Raw genomic sequence first — 27,839 nt, forward strand, 5'->3', positions numbered from 1 at the left:
AGTTAACATGTGTGATTCAGTTAATTAGGGTTTTCCATCTCTTTTGCTCCCTATTACTGCAGAGAAGGAGAATTCAGGTCTGTTTGATAAAAGGGCTTCCAATCTCAAGATCGGGAAGGGGCTAGATTTTGGATCGTCTGAGAAAATATTGCTGTCCAGGTAACATGATGTCTGTCTTAAAATCGCTGAGTGGGAAAGGACTCTGGCTGGGGCCTGTGAGCTCAGTGTTGCCTCTAGATCCTCTAGGTTGTTTAGATCCTCAGCACCCAGGAAAAATGACAGTGCCCAGGCTCCATTCACAAAGGACTCTCAAACTTGTTAATTATCCATTTTCAGCTGTTTGGTTATATGTCTGTGCATCTGAGATAGCCAGCATTGATGGGGAGCAAGCATCCTCTAGTTCTCCACTGTCTGCAGTCTGCCTAAATTTAATAGAAAATCATTAAAAAAGCAAAGTTGTGCCTGCAGCTTTTCTGCACTTATAAATACAGTCATGAGGTCCAGGGTGCAATTGGGAGCCTGCAAGTGTCTCTGGAAACCTAGGTGTGTCAGCATCTTCTTGCTGACAGAAATCAGACCTCATGGCTGCAGGTAGAATGCAGAGGACCCAGAGGAATGACAGCCACTGACACGTGGTGAACAAATTACTAGGAAAGGGGCTCAGGCTCCTAGGCCCTGGTGTGCTATACTGCTGCTCTGCTGGAGACGCCTGCGGGCTCAAGCTAAATACACATCTTGCTCATATTACATCTTGTCCAAGTAAGATTTTCCATTACCACAACATAGGAGACATTGAGGGCACCGTGACTGCTAAAAACCTACAAGACTGGTTGTCTACACTTAGCGCTGCCAGGGTCAGAAAGTCATCAGCCTATGATTGCGTATAACTGTTGGCATTCTTTTTTTCAGCTTTTTTTCAGGCATTCAGTGAAGTCTGATTAGGTGTGAGTCATGGCCTCACCTTCTGCTCCACATTCACTTCATAATCAAATCCTGTTGATCTTGCTGGACTTTTTCCTCTTTATTCCTTTCGCCACTTACATTAATTCAGTTTCTTACCAACTCTCACCTGAGCCATTGCAGCAGCCTCCTCTGGGATTCCTGCCTCCAATCCTTCCCCCAGCTTTGTGGTTTGTACTTGCTGGGTTACTTTTCTTTTTTTCCCCTTATTTATTTATTTGCTGCGCTGGGTCTTCATTGCTGCGCGCGGGCTTTCTCTAGTTGTGGCAAGCAGGGACTACTCTTCATTGTGCTGTGCAGGCTTCTCATTGTGGTGGCTTCTCTTGTTGCGGAACATGGGCTCTAGGCGCGCGGGCTTCAGTAGTTGCAGCACGAGGGCTCAGTAGTTGCAGTGCATGGGCTCTAGAGCACGCGGGCTTCAGTAGTTGCAGTGCGTGGACTCAGTAGTTGCGGCTCACAGGCTCCAGAGCACAGGCTCAGTAGTTGTGGCGCACGGGCTTAGTTGCTCCGCGGCATGTGGGATACTCCCGGACCAGGAATCGAACCTGTGTCCCCTGCATTGGCAGGCAGATTCTTAACCACTGGACCACCAGGGAAGTCCCGGGTTACTTTTCAAAAACAAATCTATCCAATAGCACAGGGAACTATATTCAATATCTTGTAATAATATATAATGGAAAAGAATCTGAAAAAGAATATATATATTGTTAATTATCCATATATATATATATTCAGTAATATATATATTACTGAATCACTTTTGCTGTACACCTGAAACTAACACAGCTTCGTAAATCAACTATACTTCAGTGAAATAACAGTAACAACAAATCTATCCGTGCAGCTTCCCTGTGCTAAGAGCTCTTCTTTGTCTGTCCTTCATGTGGCATTCAGGGCCATTTACAGTCAAACGTAAACTGCCTTTCCAGCTCTACCTTCTGCTTTGTCCCATCATGAGCTCTTCGTTACAGATTTTCCTCTGAGGATGCTGTAGTTGTTCCCCTCTCTGTGGCTTTACACATACTATTTTTTCTGTCTAAAAGGTACAAATCCCCGTCATCCTTTAATAGCCAGTATAATAAATGTTACCTCATCTCTGAAGCCTTTGAGCCCCCAGACTCACCACTGCCATTTTTTACATACAGTATGTTGTTACAATCATTTGTATGTCATTTCATATGAGATTACAAACTTCTTGAGAACAGGTTCTGTGTTTTATTCATCTTTTATGCCCAGCATGTACCATGATGCCTAGAATATGGTAGGCACTCAATATATACTTATCAAATGCATGCAAGGCAATGTAGAATTCTGCACCCAGACAGCTTTATGGTCTAGCAAGGAACGTAAATTACTTCATGACACTACTGCTCAAAATCGAGAAGTATCATGAGAGGCTTTAATATATACATACATATGGTTAAGTCGCAGACTGAAATACTTGTGTGGGAAGAACCATTTGTAATTGGAATTATCTTTTATTGTGGTGAAATATATATAACATAATATTTATCAATTTAGCCATTGTAAGTATACAATTCAGTGGCATTAGATACAGTCACAATGTTGTGTAACCATCACCACTGTCTATCATAGGATTTTTTTTTTTTTGGCCACACCCCGTGGCATTTGGGATCTTAGTTCCCCAACCAGGGATCGAACCTGCACCCCCTGCATTGGAAGTGTGGAGTTTTAACCACTGGACCGCCAGGGAAGTCCCACCACTGTCTATCGCCCAGATTTCTTCATCATTCCCAGTAAAAACTTTATACCCATTAAATAACTCCCCCATTTCCACTCCCCCCAGACCCTGGTAACCTCTATTCTACTTTATGTCTCTATGAATTTGCCTATCTTAGGTACCTACTATAGGAGGAATCATACAATATTTGTCCTTCTGTGTCTGACTTATTTCATTAGGCATAATGTTTTCAAGGCTCATCCATGTTGTAACATGTATCAAAATTTCATTCCTGGGGCTTCCCTGGTGGCGCAGTGGTAGAGAGTCCGCCTGCCGATGCAGGGGACACGTGTTCTTGCCCCGGTCCGGGAAGATCCCACATGCCACGGAGCGGCTAGGCCCGTGAGCCATGGCCGCTGAGCCTGCGCGTCCAGAGCCTGTGCTCCACAACGGGAGAGGCCAGAACAGTGAGAGGCCCGCATACCACACACACACACAAAAATTCATTCCTTTTTATGGCTGAATAATATTCCATTGTATGTATATACCACATTTTGTTTATCCATTCATCTGTTGGTAAACACTTTGTTTCCATCTTTTGGCTAGTGTAAATAATGCTGATAGGAACATTCAAATGTCTGTTCCAGTCTCAGCTTTCAATTCTTTTGGATATATACTTAGGAGTGGAATTACTGGGTCATAAGGTAGTTCTATGTTTAACCTTTTGAGAAATCACCAAACTGTTTTCCCTAGTGGCTGTACCATTTTCCATTCCCACCAGCAGTGCATGAAGGTTCCAGTTTTTCTACATTCTCATCAGTGCTTGTTATTTTTCTTTTCTTTTCTTTTTTTTTTTGCGATACACGGGCCTCTCACTGTTGTGGGCTCTCCCGTTGCGGAGCACAGGCTCCGGACACGCAGGCTCAGCGTCCATGGCCCACGGGCCCAGTCGCTCCATGGCATGTGGGATCTTCCCAGACCGGGGCATGAACCCGTGTCCCCTGCATCAGCAGGCAGACTCTCAACCACTGCGCCATCAGGGAAGACCTCTTTTTTCTTTTTAAAATTTTAGCCATCCTAGTGGATGTGAATGGAATTATCCTTTGCTTATGCTTCAGATAATTGTCTTGCTAATTGGGTTCTAATTTGCTTATTGACCATTGGTGACCATTAATAAGTTAGACTGTTTTCACTTTCCAAATCTTGTATTTAACGACAGAAAACCAAATCCTGATCAAAACTTTCATGCATTGGCACTTGTTTGCAGGGCATAAGTCCTTTCTTAAACTTGGAAATATAAGCAGAAAAGCACTTCTTAGTTTCCTAATTATTCTTCCATAGTACTTGTTATAGATCAGGCAGGGATCAAAGGTCTGTTAATGTTTGATCTGTTCACATCAGAGAGTTAAGTGGCTATTATCTTGTTAGAGTGACTAATGAGAGAGGAAAAGTCAATTGCCCACTTTGTGTTTTCTTACCCTGGCAATCATGAAGTTCCTTCTCTCTTCAGTCATAAAGTCTCCTTTTTACTTGAAACTGCTTGTGTATGTATTTTGGGTTCTTGTTTGTTTGTTTTTTAATTTTTTTTTTTTTTTTTTGGCTGCACCATGCGGCTTGTGGGATCTTAGTTCCCTGACCAGGGATTGAACCTGGGCCCTCCGCAGTGAGAGCATAGAGTCCTAACCACTGGACCACCAGGGAATTCCCATGTGTATGTATTTTGCCTCCAAATCTAGAACTCTATTAGATGGTAGTAGTGGAACTAGAAGTGGTCTTGAAACTTTTTTCAGTGGAAGAGATTGCTTTGAGAGAGGTGTGGAGTTTCAGAGGCCATGTGAAAACATACTGAAAGGACAGGAGTTGAACCTCTTCTGGCTAGAGCAGAGTTGTGTTTGAAAACCATGAAAACAGTAGCAGCATGTATACAAAGTTGCTCAACCCCTTACCAAATTCTTGTATTCAGGGAGCTTTCTTAAAATTTGTAAAAAGTACGTGGGCATCAATACAAGAGGTAATTATGACAGGGAATATTATATCGATTCATTCTACAGACATGTGCTGAGCAGTGTGCCATCTTTGCCCTCAAGGAGCTCACGCTGTAATACAGTGAGGGGGGGCAACCTGTAAACAGATTATTAAAATAATACAGTGCATCTTCCTGGTGGAAATATTAAAAACCATGTGAAGGAGAAAGCAGTAAGCTTTGGGAGCTTGAAAGACTTCACAGAAAACGGAGTGATTCCTTTTCTATAAAATGACAGTAACACCCCCTTTTTAGGATTATTGTGAAAATTAAAGAGATAACACATATAAAGTTTTTAATATAGTTTCTGGCACATGGTAGGCATTCAACAAATGTTAATTGTTAGCTAATGTTATTATTATGGAGAGGTTTTATTGAGTTGATGAATGACAGTATATCCATTGATTGCAAGCAACAGAGACTGCAGCTAATTTAAGCAAACAAAGGAGTTCATTGGGGGCTAGCTAAAGCTCACAGAATGGAAAGGAGAGTTTAACAGCAGGCCTCAGGAAGGAAAGATACAAGGAAGCTCAGGGATCCTAGTGTTAGTAATAGGAATTTAGTAATCTCTTTGGGATGATCCAATTTTAGCTGTCTTTTATCTTTGGATGTTTCTAGTCAGAAACAATCTCATTAGATTAGCTTGGACTCTGGGCCCCTCTCTGTGATGAAGGGACATGGTTCTAGGATCAGCAGCCTACTAACTCATATGGAGTTGGAGAGGAGTAGGAAGGCTCTATAAGGAGGGGATGCTGAGAGAGTGAGTGATTTTCACCTTAGACAGTATCAGAATACTTGCAAGATCTACTGATCCATTGAGGCTGATGATGTAAGCAAACAGGCCAACCCATGGAACGGCCTCTGGGTGTTTCTGTTGGCCATAGAGCCGACTGTCCTGGCTTGTGACCAGTGCCAACCCAATGTGATCATTCCAGTCTGACATTCTTCATTGAAATTCTTCTGGTTTCTTCATGTTTATTAAGTACTGTAGCTAAAACAAAGACTCTTGACTATTACAATAATAGAGGAAGGAAAACTTTCTGAGCTTTGTATATTGCATTTCTTTTGATGTATTCAATTATGATTACCTTCTCACATTTCTCATTTATCAGCTCATGATCAGGGATTTGCTCTAGGTCTTAATTATGACCACATAGTCAGACCCTTCCTTCATCCTGTTACTTATTTATTTATTTTGGCCTAGACATGCTACTGTGCATCTGACCTTGTTGAATCTCATCTCAGTTTCTAGGGTGATTTTTCAACACTTCAGGGTCATTTCCATTTTACTTTTGTTTTCCATCATACTGAAATTAGCAATTTTTGCTTATGTGATTCTCCATTTCTGGTATGACTTATCAGAAGCACAAAGGTGTGACAGTGTAGAGAAGACACTAGATTTAGGTACCAGCGGAGATAAAAATTCCAACACTGCTAGCACACAAGCAGGGTGTGACTTTGGGGCAAATAACTTAGCATTTTCGAGCTTCTGTTTCCTTGTTTATAGAATTGGGACAACAGCGCATGAGACTTGTCCTGTGGGATACAATCAAAAACTTCGGAAATCAGAGTAGATTAGAGCTATCTCCCTCTTAGGTGTATGTCTTGGCATGGAAGAAAATGAACTTGGCATGATAGTTTGATTTTCCCAGGACCTTAATGTACCTCATCAGCTTCTTTTCAAGGTGATTACAGGCTTACTGATATGTTTGAATGCCTTATTAAGAGGGTAAATGACTGTAATTTCCAAGGACAGCCATCTCTTGTTTTGCTATTTTCCAAGCCTGAGGAAAAGGCTCCTGTGCTTTGTAACCATTTAGAAATTAAGGTTGAGAAAGTAACAACCATGTACCTTGTTTTTCAGGACCTTATCAAGCTATGCAGATCTTGAATATTCAGATCCCAAGCAATAAAACTGGGACTTTCAAAACACATAAATAAATAAATAACTAATAAGGAAGAGTATTTTTAAAGGCATTTCAATGTAGCAAGCCTCTCTGGTGCATTAAAAGTTTGAAGTGATTTATTAAAATGAGATGTAAGGATTATCTCATGCCTTGTTTAGGTTGGCTTTTCATCACAGCTGGAACATGCTATACTCATATGTTCACATCATTTTCTAAAAAAAGGAAAAGAAATTGTCCATCTTTTCATATTTTATTATTTTTCCTTTTCTTTCTTCTTGGTACTAACACAGTTTTCTCTGGACCTACCAGATGCACACACACGCACACACAGAGTTTTATTTCTTGTATTTTGTGATCATTGCTGAGAGAGCCTCAGTAGATCTTTTAATCATAATGCGAGTGAGTTACATGCACACATGTGTATTTGGTCTCTCCATGTGCCCTTCTCTCTTTCTGTCTACTTCCACCCGTTTCTGTGTATTTCATATAATATTGCACAGTGAGCTCATTTCTAACATTAAACTTAAATAGACTGGCTGGGGCTTCCCTGGTGGCGCAGTGGTTGAGAGTTCGCCTGCCGATGCAGGGGACACGGGTTCATGCCCCAGTCCAGGAAGATCCCACATGCCGCGGAGCGGCTAGGCCCGTGAGCCATGGCCGCTGAGCCTGCGCGTCCGGAGCCTGTGGTCCGCAACGGGAGAGGCCACAACAGCGACAGGCCCGCGTACCGCAAAAAAAAAAAAATAGACTGGCTGATGTTCAGTGTACACTAGTTTATTGCCATGCAGTGACTGTGTAGCCCATGGTGTTGACATTGCAGAGTGTTGCTGATGTCATTACTAACCCCTAGAAAGACAACTAAAACCTGACCTGCCATCTTTTGTGCTGCATTGTAGCCTTATGGTGAATTTGATACATTCCTTATGCTTCAGTCAGCAACTCTAGGCACGCTTTATCATTCACTCATTGCAACAAATCCTTATTAGCCCTGTTAGCAGCTTTGCCTCAGTAGCCTTAAAGTTTATTCTTATCTTCATTCTCATCAGTTCTTGTGTTACCCATACCAACCTTCTTCCATTCTCCCCTCCTACACCATAATTATACTTTTTTCCCTCCAGTTTACCCAGGAGTGGGGCTTAGCTTATGCTAGAAATGTATGACGTATTAGTAATTGGCCACTGATCACCCATCTCGTAGCCCATCTCTAGCAACCATTGTGATCAGGAGTATCTGCATTGTGTTTACCCAAGACCGTAGTAGCATTCGCCCAGCCTCTACAGGTAACCTGAGGTATAGGGCATATGAAAGGGCAGCCACATTATTTATGGTGTTTGTTCCAACATAGATAAGCAATGGAATTGAACTGCTCTGTATTCTAATCTTGACCCACTATTTCCTAGCTGTATAACCTTAACCTTCCCAAACACCACTTTCCTCTTCTCTAAAGTGGGGACAGTAATAGCACCTATCTCAGAGAGTCACTGGGAAGGATTAAGTGAGCTCATATGTATAAAGCTCTTAGCATAGTTCTTGGCACATGGTAAACAGTGAATTATGGGAACTGTTTCTGAGACACTTTTGTAGACTGGGGAGAGAGGAGGCTTTTCAGAAGATATAATTTGTAAGTTATGTCTTAGAGGTTAAGAAGGAGTTAGCATCCCAGTGGATAAAGAAGGGAGAGGGATTCCTGGCAACAGTGTGCTTGAGAGCTATAAGAGCGCATGACATGTTTGTGGAAATTGCACATAGTTTACTCTGACTGAGGGTGAGATAAAAGTGGGGAGGTGGGAGGAGGTGAGGCAGGAAAGATGACCAAGAACAGATCACGAAAAACCTCACGGAGCTCACAGAGGAGTTTAAACTTGATCCTCCATCAGACCCTCCGTCCACATAATCTGGTTCCTCTGTTAAGCAGTCACGTAAATGTCTTTAAGAGCAGCAACAGGGAAAAGGGGAAAGAGGGCAGCGGATTGGCCTCAAATGAACTGGCATCTCTTTAAAGCAAATATTCCTCCTTGAGAATACTACATTAGTTAAACATGTACCTTGCAAGATTCATTATTGCTTTACTTGTGTTCCCCGTTGGTTGTCTCATTCATTAATCTGCTGATTAGTAACCATGAACTCTTGTGTGCCCCACTCCCTGACCATTTTTGCATTCCCTTTTCAATATACTGTGCTGGTCCCCCTGGGATGTAAACTCCAGGACCTGTCCCTGGCCTGCTCATGTTTGTTTCCTTTGCCCCTGGTGCCTGCTTCTGCTATAACATCTGTAGTATGTGTTAAGTAATCCTTAAGGTAACATTTTTATTATGTCATAAAAAGTGCATGGCAAATATATTATAACTTGTGGACTTTGTTTAAAAATGAACGGATAATTTATTGAGTGTGCCACATGAGCCTTGCTCCCCTCCCCATTTCGGCCGAGACTTGCTGCTCGTTTAGCCTCGCCTCCTATTGAGTGCTCCCACCCTGTGACATGCTAGGAAAGCAGACCCATGGTTGGCTAGAAATGACATCATAGTTTATGTACTCAATAAAAATTTAATTAAGTCATTACAGGAATTGCAGTCATCATTTAACCCTCTGATTTCTTCTGTTTAGTTTATTATTAAACATTCAGTAATACCAGTCACTAAATCCTGATGGCTTATAAATATCTGCATGAATTTTAATAGCTTAAATAAATGGGAAAATATGAGTAACTGATATACAAGGAAACTTTTCCTTGTGGTGGTGCTATATGTACGGGTTTTGTTTTGTTTTGAATAGATTTTTTAAATTAATTAATTTATGGCTGCGTTGGGTCTTTGTTGCTGTGCATGGGCTTTCTCTAGTTGGCGGTGAGTGGGGGCTACTCTTCGTTGCGGTGCGAGGGCTTCTCATTGTGATGGCTTCTCTTGTTGCGGAGCACAGGCTCTAGGTACGCAGGCTTCGGTAGTTGTGGCACACGGGCTCGGTAGTTGTGGCACACGGGCTCAGTAGTTGTGGCTTGCGGGCTCTAGAGCACAGGCTCAGTAGTTGTGGCACATGGGCTTAGTTGCTCTGCGGCATGTGGGATCTTCCTGGACCAGGGCTCAAACCCGTGTCCCCTGCGTTGGCAGGCAGACTCTTAACCACTGCGCCACCAGGGAAGCCCCTTATATATGGTTTTTTAATAAAAAGAAAAGCATTATGGAAAGGATAAGAGTTTAATAAGAGAACAACCCAATGCTAACCGGGGAGAGTTTCTCATCCGGTTTGTCAATCTATGTATTCATGGGCAGGGTGCTCCATATGGAATTATCTGGCAGTGAGGACACAGAACCTGCGCACCAGCAAACAAAAGCTTAAGTGAGGGAATAAGATCCCAACAGAGGTTCACCAGAGGGAATATCCAGCTCCCCTTGGCTGCTGGGCTGGCTAGAAGGGCCCTTCAGGGCGAGTCCAGTAGTTCAGGAAGCTGCTCTCACTTACCCTCACCTGTTGCCCACAGATCATGTGTCTGCACTGATGGAGCTTCCACCCTCTTCCAGGAAGGGCCCTTTTCATGATCTAATCCAGCCTGGGTGATGATATCTGAAAACCATTTCTAGCTGTGGCAGCTTGCCATCTCTTAGCTAGAGGTGAGGGGGAGAGGCAGCTTATAGGTCAGTGGAGTTAGAATATAGGACCAGGAGGCAGAGGATCCTTGCTAATAAGGAATTCTACTCCTGCTCTCCATTCTTTCTGGGCAGTAGCCAGCCAGAATGCAGGTGCATCCCAAGAGGAGAAAGTATGTTTGTATGTAAACGAGCCTTGTTGGAAAGCTGGAATTGAAATTTGCAGATTAATGTGTTGGTGATCTCTGGAAATGCCCTGCAGATGGTGAAATAGGGAAAGCGTTCGTCCAGAAACCAGGTTCTTGTGACCTGCAGAACAAGTCCCTTCCCATTTTGGGTCTCAGTTTACCATTTCCTCAAAGGGATGAGCTAGGTGATATCTGAGGGCCTTTCCAGCTCTAAAGCTTACTGGCTTGATGCAACACATAAGCCAGCTCTGCTGAGCAGGTTCAGTGAACGCTTACCTCTGAGAGATGCTGCCTTTGTGCTTGACTTCTCTGACATTGTCCTTTTGTGGCTCTGGTTCTTCTTGCACAGTTAGGAGAACGACTAGTATGGGAGTAGGGAGAGCCTCAAGATGGGCATCAACAGATCTGGGTTGTAGTCCCATCCTCTCATTACAGAAGGAATTAACTCTAGCTCTGGCTTGTTCCTTGATTCTTCTTTTACCTTAGCCCATTCTGAAAGATGGTGCAGTAAGAAGTTTGGCAGTTCTGAAATTTCAGAAACATGGAAGGTACTCAGCAGTAAAAAAGAGGAAACAAACAAAAGGATATTATTGGATAGAACACACTATGTGTGGTACTCAGGCCTTGTGAGGATTCAGTCATCAGCATGCCAGTCTTAAACCCTGCTCTGGCCAGGCCCTGGCCTAGGTGTCAGGCGTGCTGAGATTCATCAGACAGAGTTTCTTAGAGGACCTTTGAGCAGCTCACAAACTAGTGGGAGAGGCAGGTACAAAAACAACTCTAAAGTGTGTTGTGCCCCCATGAGAAGTGTAGACAGAAAGCTCTGGGAACACAGGATGGATGGCTATTTTGGCCTAGGGTGAAGGTGGGGTGGGAAAGGTCATGGATTTCATAAACAGCTGCATCCAATCTCACATTTTCCAGTCTTGAGCTTCACAGTTCTCTTTCCCTTTTTGAAAATTGTCCATGACTATAAAGTATTGGAGCTGGTTTTAGTTTTATATAAACAAACCAGAAGGTATTACTCATAATTCCTTGCATTTGCAGAGCACTTTGCAGCTTACCAAGGCTTTCAGTGTACATTGTGGAGTGAATGAATGAATGAGTGAATGAAGTACATGCTAATTCATTTGCTCTACAAACCAGCTCTCTGTATGGGGCATTTAAAAGACGAGGACAGGGCTTTCCTGGTGGCGCAGTGGTTGAGGGTCCGCCTGCCGATGCAGGGGACACGGGTTCGTGCCCCCGGTTCGGGAAGATCCCACATGCCGTGGAGCGGCTGGGCCCATGAGCCATGGCCGCTGAGCCAGCGCGGCCGGAGCCTGTGGTCCGCAACAGGAGAGGCCACAACAGTGACAGGCCCGCGTACCACAAAAAAAAAAAAAAAAAAAAAAAAGACAAGGACATAGACTCAGAGTGGTTACTTGACTTGCCCAAGATCACGTCCTATGTATACAGCAGAATTATGACTTGAACCCAGTTTTCTGACTAAATCCAGATCCTTTCACTACTCCTTTCTGCCCTCCTTCAGAGACCAGTTATGAACAACAGGATGAAATCATTCAGTATTTGATTTATTATCCAAAGTAAAATTATCTTCCTGCAGGCAGGAACCTGATGGAATGTCAGGCACATGGACTTTGAATTCAGACTGACCTGGAGGATTTATCACTAATTTTCTGTGGGATCTAGAGCAAGTCACTTCACCTGTTTGAGTCTCAGTTTTCTGTGTCTTTAAAAGCATGACTATAGCATATCTGCCTCTCTGAGCCCCGGTGACAGAGGAGATGATGTCCGTAATTTCCCATTTCCAGTGTTCCTGCCCATTCACCCTCCCTGGCACTCCCCATTTTCTTTCCTGCCCCTGCACTTTGTACAGCTTATTCCCTGTGTCTAGAATGTCCTCTTTCCTCCCCGCAACCCTCTCTTGTCAGATTCCTCCTCCTCTGAGGTCCACTTAAACATTACCTCCTAGAGAATTCTTCCCAGCCCCACCAAGTGGAGACCATTATACTAAAATGTATTTATCACTCACCACCTTTGGGATAGAATTTGAGGCAGTACGTTGCAGTGTGATTATTTTCTACGTGTCTGTGTTTACTAGACTGTGTGCTCCTCCAGTCAAGAAACGTTTCTTTTAATTTGTGTTCATAGTATCTAGCACAAAGCCCGACGCGTAGTTGGGGCTCAGTTCATAAAACTGAGTTACTGCTTTGTATAATTTGGGACCAGCATCTAAAAGAAGCTGTCAAATTGGGGAGAATCCTGACAGATCAGGGAAATGAGGATGGACTGGCAGTTTGACCTGTTAGGGGCCCTCTTTCTCTGTTCTGCTAAGTTAAGAGCCAAAAATCATACTTTTTGGGTTTTTCCTTTCTTTCATACTTTTGTTTTTGCCATTTTGTTTCTGTAGGTTAATTCCTATATCCTGAAGAAGAACATGATGCTTATGACAAATAATTTCTATGTGGCAATCTTGGGATATGATGAGGTAAGCTTATTTACCAAGCCTTAGGCAGAACAGTGGCCTCCCCAACAAAGGCATTTGATGAGAGCCTCTGAGAGAAGCTTCAGGGGCCACCATCACTGCCTGCCATTATGGCTTAGTATTTTACTGTTTCCTCACCTTCACTGACTCAGCAACTAGAATGAGTGTGCCCAGCAGTTTGCCTAGCACTTGAGAAAGAAAGCACTAGGTAATATGGTCAGATCATTCAACTAGTTGGCATTTATTGAGTGCCTGTGGAGTGCTGGATGGCGGGACAAAGGCAAATCAGTCACAGTCTCAGCCCCAGATGCGTTCAGAGAGAGGAAGACATGCACACATCAACATCATGGTCAAATCACACACTTCTTTTTTGGTTTAATTATAAAAGCAATACATACTCATTTAAAAAATACATAAAACTGTGCATAAATGGTTGAAATAAAAAATAAAGGGGCCCTTTCCTCTCCTGCCCAATTCTCTGTCCCAGAGGAAAACTTTCTTAATAGTTTATTGGGTGTCCTTACAAGTGTTACCTGTGCACACACAAGCACCTATGTATTTATTTTCTTCATGCAAATGTAAGTTACACTGCATATACTACTATTCTGCAACTTGCTTTTTTCACTGAGCAATATATCTTGGGTATCCTTCTGCATGAGAACATTTAGATCTATCTCATTTTTTATTGTAAAATTTACATAACATAAAATTTACCATTTTTAAGTGTACATTTTAGTGGCATTAAGTACATTCACATTGTTGAGCAGCCATCACCACCATCCATCTCCAGGACTTTTCCTGATCTTCCCAAATTGAAACTCTGTACCCGTTAAATACTATTCTCCTATTCTCTCCCCTGCACCAGCCCCTAGGAACCACTCTTCTGCTTTCTGTCTCTATGGTTTTGACTACTCTAAGTACCTCATGTAAATGGAGTCGTACAGTTTTTGTTCTTTTCTGATCGGCTTATTTCACTTAGCATAATGTCTTCAAGATTCATCCATGTTGTAGCATCTCTCTCATCTTTTTCTCCTCAACTGTTATAGAAATTTCAGACACATGGAAAAGGCAAAAGAATGGTGTAATGAACCTGTATGCATACCACCAGGATTCATCATACCTCATCTTTTTAACAAACCATGTGCTTTTCTATTCATTTTGTGGTTACCTGCAGATTTAATGCAAGCATCACCCCTTCTGGGACACAGGCCCAAGAACTTCCCCCCCAGGCCCAAGGCCTTCTGCCCTTCCTGGGCTCCACAGCACTTGCTGCATTAGCATTAACTGTCACCCCACTGGGTGAGGATTTCTCCTGTGTAGTTACAGTGTCTACTCTGTATTTCTGTTGCCTGGCATGGGGCTTGGCACATGGCAGGTGAAGAGTGAAGAAGGGAAGAAATGCATAAAGGATGAAAGTAAGAAACTAGAGTTCAGGCTGGAGGAAATGTTATCAGCCTGTAGATAATAATTAAAGCCAGGACATGAGCTTACAAAAAAATTAAGTTAAATGATTTGCTTAGGGTCATAGGACTAGTTAAAATTGAGGTTTCCCAATTCCCAGTCTACTAAATATCCTCAGTTATAAGAGAGCAATTAAGACTGCATACTGCATACATCATTAATTCAATATGAGCTTTGTGGGGTGGGAATTGAGAAACACTGCTTAAATCTATGCATCAGTTGTTAAATTAGATACATTCTGATTTCAGAAACCTTACAGTATATAAAAGAATGAGGCTTAGAATTGAAGAAATATAATTTTCTTTCTCTTAACATTTGTTTGTGGTCTTTATTGCAGATGGCTCAGTTGTTTCCTTTTACCCACATTAATAAAGATGTTCTGTCCCCCCATGCCAAATCCATCTTGGAGAGCCATCTTAGAAACATGCTTGAGTGCAAGAGTCACCTGGGGTGCTTTTAAAATCTAATTATTGAGAACTGCACTAAATATTCCAATTCAGGGCTTCCCTGGTGGCGCAGTGGTTGAGAGTCCGCCTGCCGATGCAGGGGACACGGGTTCGTGCCCCGGTCCGGGAAGATCCCACATGCCGTGGAGCGGCTAGGCCCGTGAGCCGTGGCCGCTGGGCCTGCGCGTCCGGAGCCTGTGCTCCGCAACGGGAGAGGCCACAACAGTGAGAGGCCCGCGTACCGCAAAAAAAAAAAAAAATATATATATATATATATATATATATATATATATATATATATATATATTCCAGTTCAGTGGGAGTGGGGCCTGGTGTTTCAACAAGCACACCAGGTGACTTTTCAGAGTGGGAAAGTTTGGGAAATAGACTAATTACCTGGGACACTTTAGAAATACCATTATTTGGGCCCTGTCCCTCAGAAGTTCTGGATTTAACTGTAGGTGGGCATCTGTAGTTTTAGAAGTTCCCCAGGTAATTTAAAGGTATAATTCTGGAACAGCTTTTCTTATATTTTAGTGTGCATGCCGATCATCTGGAGTCCTAGGTAAAATTCAGATTCTGACCCAGCAGGTCTGAGGTGAGGCCTGCGATTCTGCGTGGCCCACGAGCTGTAGGGCACGTGCAGCCATTCTGCAGGCCACACTGGGAGTCACAACGTTCTAGAGCTGTGCTTTCCAGTACTAGCCACATGTGGCTGTTTTGATTTAAATTCATTAAAATTGAAAATGCAGTTCTTCAGTCACACGGGTTACGTTTCAGGTGCTCAGTACTTGTTTGGGGCTAGTAGTGGCTACTGTGTTGGGCAGTGCAGCTGTAGATTGTTTCCATCATCACAGGAAGTTCAATTGGACAAGTGCTGCTCTACAGCACCCTGTTCCTAGAATCTTGCTTGGATTGTGCCCCAACGCTGAACACTTCTGGAACCTTCCTGTTTTCTACTACATTAGGTCCAAATTCCTCCATGGAACTTGCAGGCCTTCTGTGAACTGTCCCCATTTGTGACATGTCCTGTCCACCTTTATCTCCCATGGCCCTCCAGTGTGTAGCCTTCTTTCTGAGTGAGACGATTTGCCTCACTGCTCCACAGATAAGCCGTGTCTGATTGAGGCTGTCCTGGACAACCAGGTGTGGGGGGCAGTAGCTGAGGCTGTCAGCTTTGAACCTGAGGATTTCAGGGTCTCACACTTGGTAGGCATTCTCTCTGTAAATGTTCAGTGAACTAATATTATTCTCTCTTGCTTAGAATGTCCTGTAGCTCTCCAAATAGTCTCCATTCTTAAGGCCCCCTTCTCCACAGAGCTTTCCCTGACCTCTCTAGGTCTGTGTTTTTCACCCTGAATTTCAATATCCATCCATCCATTTAACAGGTATTGAGTAAGTGCCAACCATGTGTGATGCACTGGGGATATGCTGGTAAATAAAACAAACATGGTCTGATTCTTTCCTACCAGAGCTTATCTCTTAATGGAGAGACAGGCGGTAAATAAGTAAACAAGCAAATAAATATCTAATTACAAATAGAGCACAGTGATAGAGAATAATGGGGTGGGTGTACTTAGTGTGGACTGGGAAGGTCTCTGAGGAGTTTTCATAGACGCTAAGACTGAAGATTGAGGAACCAACCATGTCTTGACTATTCCTCAGAGTCTCCTGTACAGATTAGCATTTGTTCATTCTCCAGGATTTAATTCTGTGCTGCTGTTTGATGTGCTCTAGCTTTGTCCCTTCAACTAGATGGCAAGCTGCTTGTGAGCTGTGACCGTATCACTGTGACTCTGTGTTCTTACCATCGTGCTAAGCACGTAGTGGTGTCAGATCAGCCCTCACTGAGTGAGGCTCCACCACTTTAAACTCTTAACTATAACCAGGGTCCTCCGGGGCCAGGACAGTCCCTTTGGCTGCCTCTCAGTTACTCTAGATCTAGGTGTCTCAATTTCCTGAAGGATGCTTTTTTTGTATCGTGAGGGAAAACAAGTAGGCATCCCAGTAGATTGTGGGAAAATTGCTATGCAAACTAATTTTTGCCTCCTAGGCACCCCTTTTTCTTTCCCACTTCCTCTCTCAGACCAGTTTGTTTTCACTGACTTACTAGAAATGTGGTGGAAAGAAGGCAGAAGTTGGGTTCGTTGATTTATTCAGCCACTTGTGTTGCACTCCCACTCTGTACCAGGTACCGCATCCTGACTAGAGCCAGTCAGCATCATCCCTTGACCTCACCAGTGCATTCTGGTTCCAAATCTACCACCAATTAGCTAGAGAAGCTCTAAGCCTCAGTGTACTTACCTTTCCAATGAGGGTAATAGCATCTGTTCTTCCTGGCATACCTCGCCATCAGAGCCAGGTGTGTGAAGGAGCCCTGACAGTCTGGAACAGTCAGGTTGCTATCATTGTTAATCTGAGTTCTGAGTCATCCTTTTCCTTCTGACTGATTATGGACTTGGCCCTTCCCAGCCATCTCACCCATCGCCAAGGCTGCCTGTTTGCGGCAGGCCGTGGCTCCCGGGGCTTTTGCTGCCCTGTGCTCTGGGCTCATTTTCTAAGTCCTTATAACACTCGCTCCCACTCGTGTTCCCTCTCGTGTAGCGTATGTGAGTCGCTGCCAGCAGCACTGCGGCATGTGCCCAGGGCACTTCAGACACAGGCAGGCTGTTGTGTTAGCAAATAGCTTGGAGAACAGTGATGTGCCTGAGCTTGTCCTTGGCTCCTGTCCCCATCTGCCAGAAGAAGCTGGTTTTCCCGACTCAGCCATTGTGCCAGGACAGTCTCTTGGAATTGTAGGGGTGTTTAGCAGGGGGCATTTGGGACAGGTGGACGGTTTTTCCACCAAATTGTCAGTACCCCATACTGGACATGGCCCTTCCTGGCAGCAGGCCTAAAGCCAGACCTCATGTATTGCAGTGCCTCAGGGGCCAGACCACAGCATGACATCGAATAAGTGATCCTGGCTCTTTGTGTAATGATTTATCACTTACAGAGCCTTTCATGGCCATTGTCTCTTCTCACAACTCTGTGGGATAGGTTTTAGTTTGCTTGTTTAGGTTGTGAGAAACTGAGGCTCAGGAAGGGCTAGTGGCTTTCCAAAGGCCACATAGCTATCAAGTGACCGAGCTGCCATTTGAACTCAGGTGGTCCGATCCCCAGATCTCACTGTTGTTTCAACTGTATTCACAGCTGCATGCCAAAACAAGCTCCTAATCTTTGTACCTAGCATAGTGCACTTAGCAAAACACCTGTGTGTTATCTCTTATCATTCAAACGTGCTGTAAGTAGGGCAGGCATTTTAGTCTCTGTTTAATAGATGAGAAGGTCAAGACTCAGCTTTATTAAATTGCCCACCGTCTCTGAGCTTGGTACTGGCAGGGCCAGGACTTGATCCCGTCTTCTAACTGACTTCCAAGCCCCAGTCAGCACTTTGTCTGGTTCCGTACACTACCTTGGCACCTGGACAGAGCAACTTCTCAGGGCCTTTCCCTTTAGTCACCCTTGCCCAGGAAGCAAGACCCTCCTCTCTCCCTCCTCAGAGCTCCAAGTTAGAAAATGGCCCTAGTCCAGGATGAAGGTCTCTGTGATATTTGGGCTTCCCAACAGAGCTCTCTCTCCTCTGTGCCAGGACGGCCGACGTTAGGCACACACAGGCTCTGAGCATTCCCCTGGGGCCTATGGCTATCCTGCCGAGCAGCCTGTTCCTCTGCTTAGGGAGAGGCTGGGCCAGCCATAGCCAGCCCAGAGGTGGGTGACAGTGAGGCCAAGGTACCTGGCTCTCATTGCTAAAGAGCTAGCTGCCTTGCAGATGTGTGTCCTTGGACCAGGGGAGAAGGTGCAACCTACACTCACCTCTGTTCTTGGGAAGAAATATATACTCACAGTACTCCACGCCCATTCCTTGTGGACGGCAGTGGAACCACTGCTGCTCCCATCTCTCTTCTCTGCCTCTCAGGTGTTGCCTGGGCCTAGGCAGGCTGTAGAGGGAGTTGTGGCCTAGGAGGGTCCATCAGACATGTGCCCCATCTTTGTATCAACCTTATTAGCCAGTCACTTGGCCCCCCTGGGTCCCATGTTCTTCCCCTGTATAAAATGAAGGGGTCAGACCAGATGCTCTCTGAAGACCCCTTCCAAGCTCTACCAAGTAGCTTCCCCATTCCTCTCTCATGGTATCTGTAAGGTCCCTCTGAGCTGATTTTGTGTTGCTAGCGTGTTCACAGTATCCCCAGCTTTTGTATCCTGGCTCTGCCGTATGCCCCAGAAGAACAGTTGTGCTGTGTATTCTAGGGGGTCCTTTCAGATGATCGTGGGCTGGCTGCTGCCCTCTGGAGAACCTTCTTTAACCAGAAATGTGAAGACCCTCGACAACTTGAATTGTTGGTGGAGTATGTGAGGAAACAGGTGAGCAGTCCTTCCCCTCCCCTCCAGAGCCTCCTGGACAACAGGTCCTTCCTGAGGTCTGTGGATGTTGGACTTTCAGAGGATCATGAGAGGTTGAGTTCCCAGAGTCCAGTCTGAGGGAATTCTGACCAGATCATGTCAGCAGTGGGCACCGATCAAGAACACCTTCTGTGGATCCAGCCATGAGCCAGGTCAGGGGTCAGGGGGTAGGAATAGAAGAATAAAGGGCACCGAGAAGTCTGCTGCTTTTATAAACCTGTTGCCTCTCATTCACTGCACGTTCGACTGTCTGCTGTGTGCGCAGTGCCGTACTGATCCTGGGCGCACACAGTCCTCCTGTAAGATAGCAGCATGGGGTGCAGTAAAGCTCCCCTTAGGTACCCACTCTGAGCCCCAGGATTCATGTTTCCAGCTCCTGGCTTCCAACAGGATTGGGCTCCAGGCAGCATTCCACAACATCCTGTAAGCCTCTTCCCACTGGGTGCTATCTGTCATCAAGCAGAGTTCCCCTGCTTCATTCCTCACCCCTCTGGCTGCCCAGGGCTCCCTGACACGAAAGCTTCTAAGAGAAAGCTCCAGGGTGAGGACTGCTTAACTACATAGTTTTCCTCGAGCCCAGGAAGAATTCACTCCTGTGCTCTCTGCCCCCGGATCCTGTACTGATGGGAAATCCATACATTATAGATGAGGGAGAGCTGAGTGGCAGGGAAGAGGCACATGTAGGCTTTCCCAGGGTCTCCCAGTGAGTCAGGCTGTGCAGCTGGTCTAGAGCCCCCAGCTGGGTGATTCATGCAGCCACTAGAGGCCTCAGCTGCTCCAGACCGCTCATCAGCTCAGGCTGTCCCATGAGTCACACCTTTGCTTCACGGGCCTGGCCCCTGGAGCCAAAGGGGCCTCACCTCACAGTTATTCTCTTATTCACCTGTGTCACGGCCTTCAAGCCTCCAACGGCCAGGAGAGGGAAGGCCAGGCTCTGGCTCCAAGGAGAAGACAGGGCCAGCAGGCCCAGCTGGTTGATTACTGGAAAACTACATACTAAGGCTCTTCAGAGGGTAGAGAACCCCAGAAGCCAGGACTGCTGTTTGACCGTTCTTCAAATCTGCCAGATCCGGGAAGAAGGCACTGTGGCCAGAGGACCCCACCCACAGAGAATTCTGAGACTCACACTGTTGACTCGACTCGCCCTCAGACAGGAGTAGCAACTGGCAGAGCAAATGCTGTGTTTTCTGAGAGACGAGCCCAACTTTTCCATCTGCCGCGGTGGGCTTGTGCCAGGGGCCACAACAAGGGCACAGCTGGGACCTCTCTGAAGGCCCTGAAGGAAGGGGCTGCCACACCAATAAGAAGGCCCAGATGGCCCCAGTGAGAGGCAGGCACTAGGAAAACAGTGATGGAGCTCTTAGGGAAGCAGCGAGCTCTGATGGGGACCCAGTTCTGTCAGCAAACCTTTTGAGCACCTATTCTACCAGCCTCTCTGTTGAGAAAGCAGAAATTAGTAAGACCCAGTCCTGCCCTCAAGGATCCAGCTCATGATTTGGCAAGGAAGCCAGTCAGGCACAAGGCTAACCCTGGAGTAAGTCAGTCTGCAATGTATACAGGCAGGAGCAGAGTCTATGAAAGGCTAAAGAAAGGAGGGACTAAGTCTGAGCGAGTGGATCGGGGAAGGCCAGGAGGCTAGTCCTGGGCCATGATGCCAGTTGGTCTGGTAGATGGCCTGAGGCCCAGTCAGAGATCATGCTGAGATTTTCAACCCAGGAGATGGGCATAGTGGTGGCATTAAGGACAGAAATGGAGTAATTGGAAAGAGGAGTGGCTTTTAGATGAGATAACAGGTCAGTTGACCTCCTTGCACTGGAGCCATGTGGAAATCCAGACCTGAGGTGTGTGTAAGAGACTGGGGGTGAGTGTGAGGGTCTGCAGCCTAAAAACAAAGCAGCGGAAGTGAAGGAATTCTTGGAAGAGGGAGTCGATGCAAGGCCTAAGATGAGGACTTTGGACTCCTGCCACCTCTCCTTTCCCCCCAGTTGCCTTCTTACCCTCAAATGGAGCCTCATCTTTCTGAATCCAGTGCTGACTCCTGCTCTGATCCAGCTCTCGCCCTAGAGTTTGCCTGTGCACTTGAAAGCATTTGTCCTTATTCATCTCCTTACCAGCAGAAGCCTGGGAATCCTCCCAGAGGTGGCCTTTATCGCCTAAGACTTGCCACTTGTTAGAGCACCTGCCTCTTGCAAAACTGCCCGACCACACCTCCCTGCGCTGCTCCTGTTCTCCATCGCAGGTGTCCCCTCTCCGCATTGTTCAGGGGGATAAACTCCCTCAGTCATCCTAGAGGGGTGAAGCTGGGGCCCACTAACCATGGGGTCAGGGCCCACTAGAGGACAGTAGAAGCCTACACATTTTTTTTTTAAGTTCCAGTGACTAGCAGTGTCCTTCATCCTGTGAGGTACATGTTACTATTATGGGCCCCTTTCTCAGACAAGGGAACTTAAATCTCAGAGAAGGGAATTGGCTCACCTTGGGTAACATCGCTACCCTGAATGGGCAATCAGACACACAGTTCTGGTCCACAAAGTCAGGGCTTGTGTGTCAGACATTTGTCCATTCAGAGGCACAATGGGGAATTCCCTAAAGCCTGAGAAAGCTTCCTTAGTGACTTGTTTCTTCGAACCCCCTTAAATGAAATAATCCGGGAGATCAGAGACCACTACCCGTGCCCCCCCGCCCCCACCCGCCTCAGGCTTGGGAGCTGGGATGGTCAGTAGCCCCTCGTGCCCCCGCCCCGTTCTCTCCTTTGGGAGGCTGGTCCCTTGTGCCATCTCACGTCCATCCTGCCCTTGTCCCTTTCCTGTTTCCTGTTCTGATTGCAGATACAGTACCTGGACTCCATGAACGGTGAGGATCTGCTTCTGACAGGGGAGGTGAGCTGGCGCCCTCTAGTGGAGAAGAATCCTCAGAGCATCCTGAAGCCCCATTCCCCAACTTACAACGACGAGGGTCTTTGATGGGCTGGTCCCTCCAAACAGCTGGCCAACTAGCTCTGAGGAACTGCCAGAAGAGAGGTGGCTGTTTGGCCCAGGAAGTGGCCTGAACTGACCTTTGAAAAGCATCTGTCAAATACCTGGCCCCATTTGTGTTGATTTTCCTCTTAGTACACCCAGGAGTCTGATTGGGTGGGGTACGGTGCTGGGAGAACCCTTAGCCCTTCTAAGGTGTCCTCTCCCTCAAGAGAAGCCCTGAGAAAGAGCTCCCCTGCCCACACTCCCCAGGTCCCCTCTAGGAAACATGCGATTGACAGCTTTTCCCAAAGGCCACAGAAGGGAATGGGGGTAGGTTAGAAAGGGGACACCCCCTCCCCCGCCAAGGGCCCACTGTGGCCTAGGAGCAGTTTGTAATGCTTCTGAGTCGAGACGGGTAACCACGCTCTGTCCTCCGGCGTTGAGCTGTGGGGTTGAGTTGGCCATTAAAAGAAACAGAGACTTCTCTCTGCCATGGCTCTTTATTCCTGGGTCTTTTAGAAACTTACCTGGGATGGTGGATGCCACGAGCTGAGGAGCACTGCCCAGCTCAGTTAGAGACAGGGAGGCGGAGAGGCTCAGGGGGGTCTCTGCTGCTGCTTCTGCTTCCAGCTCATGGAGATGTCACTGTTCTGGCCAAGGTACAGCCTTCCAGGCCACGACCTTGGGGACCCAGGAGGCCTCTATGGCCAGGGGGCTTGTCACATCCTGAGTCATTTGGAAAGAGGCCTCAAGAGGAAGGTCCCTTTGTCACACACACTCCCATTGAACTGGGTGAGGAACATGCTGCCTTTTCCTCTCTTGGCTCCCCCTTATACGAGGTACTGGGGAGAAGGGGAGAAGAGGAGAACACACTCTTCCTGGCTTCGTTGCTCCGCCCCAGGACCCAGCCCCGTGCCCAGCCTTCCACCCCCTTCCCAACTCGAGGAGCATGTGCTGCAGAGCCACCTTGGTCTGGGCACTTGAGGACCAGTCCCCTCCTCCCTCTGAGTGTGGGTCATCTCTGGGGGAATTTTCTTTAAATTGAAGAAAGGGGGCGGAGAACCATATTGCCCCTCCCCCCATCAAACTTCCTTCATTTAACTTGCTATAAAATGAGTCATATAAAGAAACTCTATAAGGGTGAGGTATATCTCACTTCTGTGAAAACATTACAAATCAAACCACCTTCTCTGAGTTTATTTAAGATGCTTTTGTTGCACAAGGAGCTCTAGAGTGAAGCCTCCTGTGTGTGTGAGATAATAACACCTTGTAACTCATTACAGCTGGGCACTATTTACATAAACCAGAGCTGGGCCAGGCAGGAATTTGCTGATTAATTTATTTTTAATGGAGTGAAGTATACCATGCACCAAAATAAACTTTACAGTGTGTACCTAACTGCTCCTGGAATGGATGGAAAAATTAATGGAACAGATTTGGCTCTCAACTCTACACATTAATTTATATATAAAAGTTATTTGAGCCTTAACCCATTTGCTGCCCAGGGCAGCTCCCCAGCCACAGATCCCAGCCTGCAGCACCAGTTCAGCTACCGGGCTTGCTTTAGAATCATGGCATCTCAGATTGGAAGGACCGTTAGCGGTCATTTAGTCCAGCCCTGGTCCAGAACTTGACGCCGTTTCTCAACATCCCAGTTGCCTATGTTCATACGGGCCCTATATGAATACCTCCAGCAGCAGACAGCCCCCACCTGCAGAGCCAAGTCCTGTCTCCATAAGAAGAGTAATCACCAAACACTGCAACTTATGACACGCAGCCATGTTTCAAAGAGCCAGTCGATCTGTCATGTCTGTGATGTCCCGAAGCCCTCACTTCCTGCCCGTAGGCATCTTTCACTGACTACACCCGCCCCCCCAAAATAAAATCCAGACTCCTTGGAAGCTGCAAGGCTTTTCTTAGTTTGATCCTTGTTTGTCTTTTTGAGTCTCTAACCCATTTCTTTTCTGAGCAACTGAACCACTTGGGGTTACCTGAGGAGACGACCCTGTATGTTTTCTCTGCCTGGGATCCTGTCCGCTCTTCTGACTAAAGAAATTACACACGTCCCCTAATACCACCCTCTCCTGTTCACCCCAGGCAGTGTTCTCCAGAGGAACTATTTTTTACATACCCACTCTCCATCCTGCACTGTGAGCACCTTCAGAGTGGGCATTGGTGTTTGGATCAGTCGCCTTTGTTTCTCCAGCGTCCAGCAGCATGGCTGGACCTTAGTAGGCATCAGTGTAAGCTTTGATCAATGAAAGAAGGAATGAATGACTAAATCACCAATCATTATCTATACAAGCCCAACAAAAAGCCCCTTTCTGGACCATTCTCTCAGTCTGTACTACAGTTCAGCTTATTTTAATAATTCAGTACGAAGTACCTCCTTTGGCCTTCGAATAGGAAGGAAAGCCAGATGTTCTTGCTCTAGCTAAACGTTTTTCTATTGCAAATTGTTATTATACAGAACAAGTGAAAGACGTGTTTTCTTTGCTCTCAGGGAGATTGCTCTCTAGGAATAATTTTGTACTTTATTTGTACTCTGTATATGTCCAGAAAGGATCACAGCAAATTAAGAGACACAGGTGTAAAAACTGCAAAACAATTGAAACACAGTTTAAGAGATAAGGGCTTCCCTGGTGGCGCAGTGGTTGAGAGTCTGCCTGCTGATGCAGGGGACGCGGGTTCATGCCCCAGTCTGGGAGGATCCCACATGCCGCGGAGTAGCTGGGCCCGTGAGCCATGGCTGCTGAGCCTGCGCGTTGGGAGCCTGTGCTCCGCAACGGGAGAGGCCACAACAGTGAGAGGCCCGCGTACCGCAAAAAAAAAAAAAAAAAAAGGAGATAAGATGCAAGTATTGGTAGGTTAGAAAACCTAGCCCGCTAATAACCAACTTTCACGTGACTTTTTCAGCAATTTATAAAGTGTGATCTCAGGTGTGCATTGTCTCGCAGCAGTTTTGTAAAACAGGTATTGTTCTGATTCTTATCCCCTTTACACAAGAGACGAGACGGGACTACAGCTCAGAGAGGCCTGGAAGATGAACCAGGGTAAGAAGGGGCCTAGAGTGCCCAGCCCTCATCTTCATCCCTGGAGCCCTTGCTCTCTCCCCACCCCACACTGCTTCCCACAGGTCAGTGAGGAAATCTGCAACTGAGTATAAAACCTTGCTCTGAGCTCCCTGGAAGCCAAAGGCAGAAATGAGACAGGCTGAAGGTTATGTACTTCCCATTGTCACATGAAAGGAATTATACTTATTCATCAGAAGAAACAAATGTTTTCCTTATAGGGTCTTAAAATGAGAAACACTGAACAATGTTGTGAACAGTACCCCTAAGATTTCAGATTTGCGTAAAATTTTAAAAATTGCAAGTATTGCTTTCTTACATCAAGCTGAGATTAAAGCCCAGGCTACACTTCAGCCAGTGTTTTTTGTGTTTCTGTTCTGCGCCAGATGCTGCTTGGCGTTTTCAGTTAGTATCTCATTTAATCCTCAGTGACAGTTCTGTGAGGTAAGTGTTATTAATAAGTTCTTGTTACTGCTGAGGGGGACTGAAGCTCAGGGAAGCCCAGATTTACCTTGCATGCGGACTCAGGCGGTTCTGACACCCAAGTCCAATGCTTTTAGTTCTAGAAAAGGAGTACTAGATGGGGAAAGAGTCAGTTGTGCTACATTAAAAAGTAAAAGGAGGGGCTTCCCTGGTGGCACAATGGTTGAGAGTCCGCCTGCCGATGCAGGGGACACGGGTTCGTGCCCCGGTCCGGGAAGATCCCACATGCCACGGAGCGGCTGGGCCCGTGAGCCGTGGCCGCTGAGCCTGCGCGTCCGGAGCCTGTGCTCTGCAACGGGAGAGGCCACAACAGTGAGAGGCCCGCGTACCACACACACAAAAAAAAAGTAAAAGGAAAACTAAAGCAGTATTCCAGCCATGTGGGCTTCTGTGGGCGCATACACATACTAACAGGAAAAGTCAGAACAAGGGAGTTCAGGTTCAAGGTTCAGAAAAGCCTTCGAGGTGTTGGAACATAAAGGATGGGCAAGGTTTAGGTAGCTGGAAAGAAAAATAGGAAGTGAGGATCCGCGGCACGGAGCAGGAAACTTCAGACTCGAGTGGAGCAGCTGAGTCGGTTGCCAGGGAAGAAAAGGTTGCCGAGATCCAGATGGGGCCACGGCTCAGGGAAGCCTGGGTAACGCTGCATGTGGCAGGGACTGTGACCTGATGGGAGTGCAGGTGCACAGCGGCGTGCAGGGTGGATGGGTGCAGTCAGGAAGGATTCTAGCCATCTAGGCTTGAAGGCCTGGGAGCGATTGTAGAAATTCAGAGGAAGTTCAAACCCCAGAGGCATTGCAGGGGATAAAATCGTCAGGACTGGATGCCTCACTGAACCTGAAGCCTGAAGAAAGCTGTTCAGGGCTCTCCTGGAAGCAGGGAGATGGTGATGTCTAGCAGAAGACAGGAGCGTGAAAAGAAGAATCTTCTTTGCATTGTGGTTTTTTTCGGGTGCTAATTACATTATCCTATGAGATGGGGCAGGGATTATTGCCCCCATGATGCACTAGGGAAGCAGGTCCACTGAGGAGAAACCACTTACCGGTGCAAGAAACCACTTACATAGCGAAGCTGACCAGTCTCATGTCTTCAAGCCCCACCCCACCTCTTTGGTGCATGTTGGTTGTGTCTATGGGGAGCTGGTCTGACGGAAGATGCATCAGGGAGGGCAAGGGCATAGGGCAGGCCTGGACCTTGGTGGATGATGATGACCTCGGGGCCAAGGACTTTGGCCCTGTCTTGGGTATAGAAGGGACACTTGAAGTCATGAAACTGGATGAGTTCCCAGAGATGAAATGTGGAGGGTAGAAAAGGGAGTGGGGTGGGCGTGGGAGAAAGCATCCACCGGGGGAGGGTGGGGACGGGGTAGGAAGAGATTAGGAACCAGCGTAGGAGGCAGAATCACAAAGCCAGGCGTGGGCGGTGTGGGTGGACCCTTCCAGGAGGAGGAGGCTCTTAAGGCTGTGTGCTGCAGAGCTTAGGACCGGGGGTAAGTGGGTGGAGCTTAAGGGCTTTAGATTCTTCCAAGAACAAGACGTTTTTGTTTTTTTTTTTTTGCGGTACGTGGGCCTCTCACTGTTGTGCCTCTCCCGTTGCGAACCACAGGCTCCGGACGCGCAGGCTCAGCGGCCATGCTCACGGGCCCAGCCGCTCCGCGGCAAGTGGGATCCTCCCGGACCGGGCCACGAACCCGTGTACCCTGCATCGGCAGGCGGACTCTCAACCACTGCGCCACCAGGGAAGCCCCAAGAACAAGACTTTTGAGAGCAGGTTATGGCAACAGTTGTGGTATCTTGGGAGGTGCCTAGATGAGAAGAAACGAAGAAGAATCGGGCAGGAGATAGGAGAGCAGGTGTTTTCAGCACAGGAAAGAACTGAAGATGTGCATGGGGGTGCGGAGGAGTCTGATTAAGTGTAAAACAATGAGTGGAGTAGGAAGCGTCTCTCAAACGTGAGGAATTAGGGTTAGATCCCTCTGGAAGTGGAAGCCTGGTCTGGAGAACAAGGGCCTGGCTTTGGAGGGGAGGAGGGAAGCCTTTCCTGAGACCAGAGATTGGAGGACAGGTTGGGGGCAAGTGATTTCTGAGGTGAGGGCCCAGAGGGAAGGGAGCTCACACTGGTCTCCATGCCCGGGGAACCTAGAGTTTATC

The 27,839-nt window shown here is 46.5% G+C and overlaps 1 protein-coding gene across 3 annotated transcripts in view; it reads left to right on the forward strand.

The window, feature by feature from the left end:
- Positions 1–24,060, forward strand: part of UQCC1 (ubiquinol-cytochrome c reductase complex assembly factor 1) — a 91,054-nt gene extending 66,994 nt beyond the window's left edge. The window contains exons 9-11 of one of the 3 annotated variants that reach the window (XM_027078472.1): positions 12,754–12,831; positions 19,026–19,139; positions 22,007–24,060. In XM_027078472.1, coding sequence (XP_026934273.1) covers positions 12,754–12,831; positions 19,026–19,139; positions 22,007–22,141 — 327 coding nt within the window. In that variant the 3' untranslated portion in view covers positions 22,142–24,060. The remainder of the gene's footprint in view (positions 1–12,753; positions 12,832–19,025; positions 19,140–22,006) is intronic. The other 2 variants (XM_027078473.1, XM_027078474.1) reach the window with 2 other exon arrangements.
- Positions 24,061–27,839: the final 3,779 nt, after the last annotated feature.

The sequence above is a fragment of the Aethalodelphis obliquidens genome, unplaced genomic scaffold (assembly GCF_003676395.1).
Source record: "Aethalodelphis obliquidens isolate GAN/ISIS:26980383/991018 unplaced genomic scaffold, ASM367639v1 scaffold42, whole genome shotgun sequence".
Classification (NCBI taxonomy): domain Eukaryota; kingdom Metazoa; phylum Chordata; class Mammalia; order Artiodactyla; family Delphinidae; genus Aethalodelphis; species Aethalodelphis obliquidens.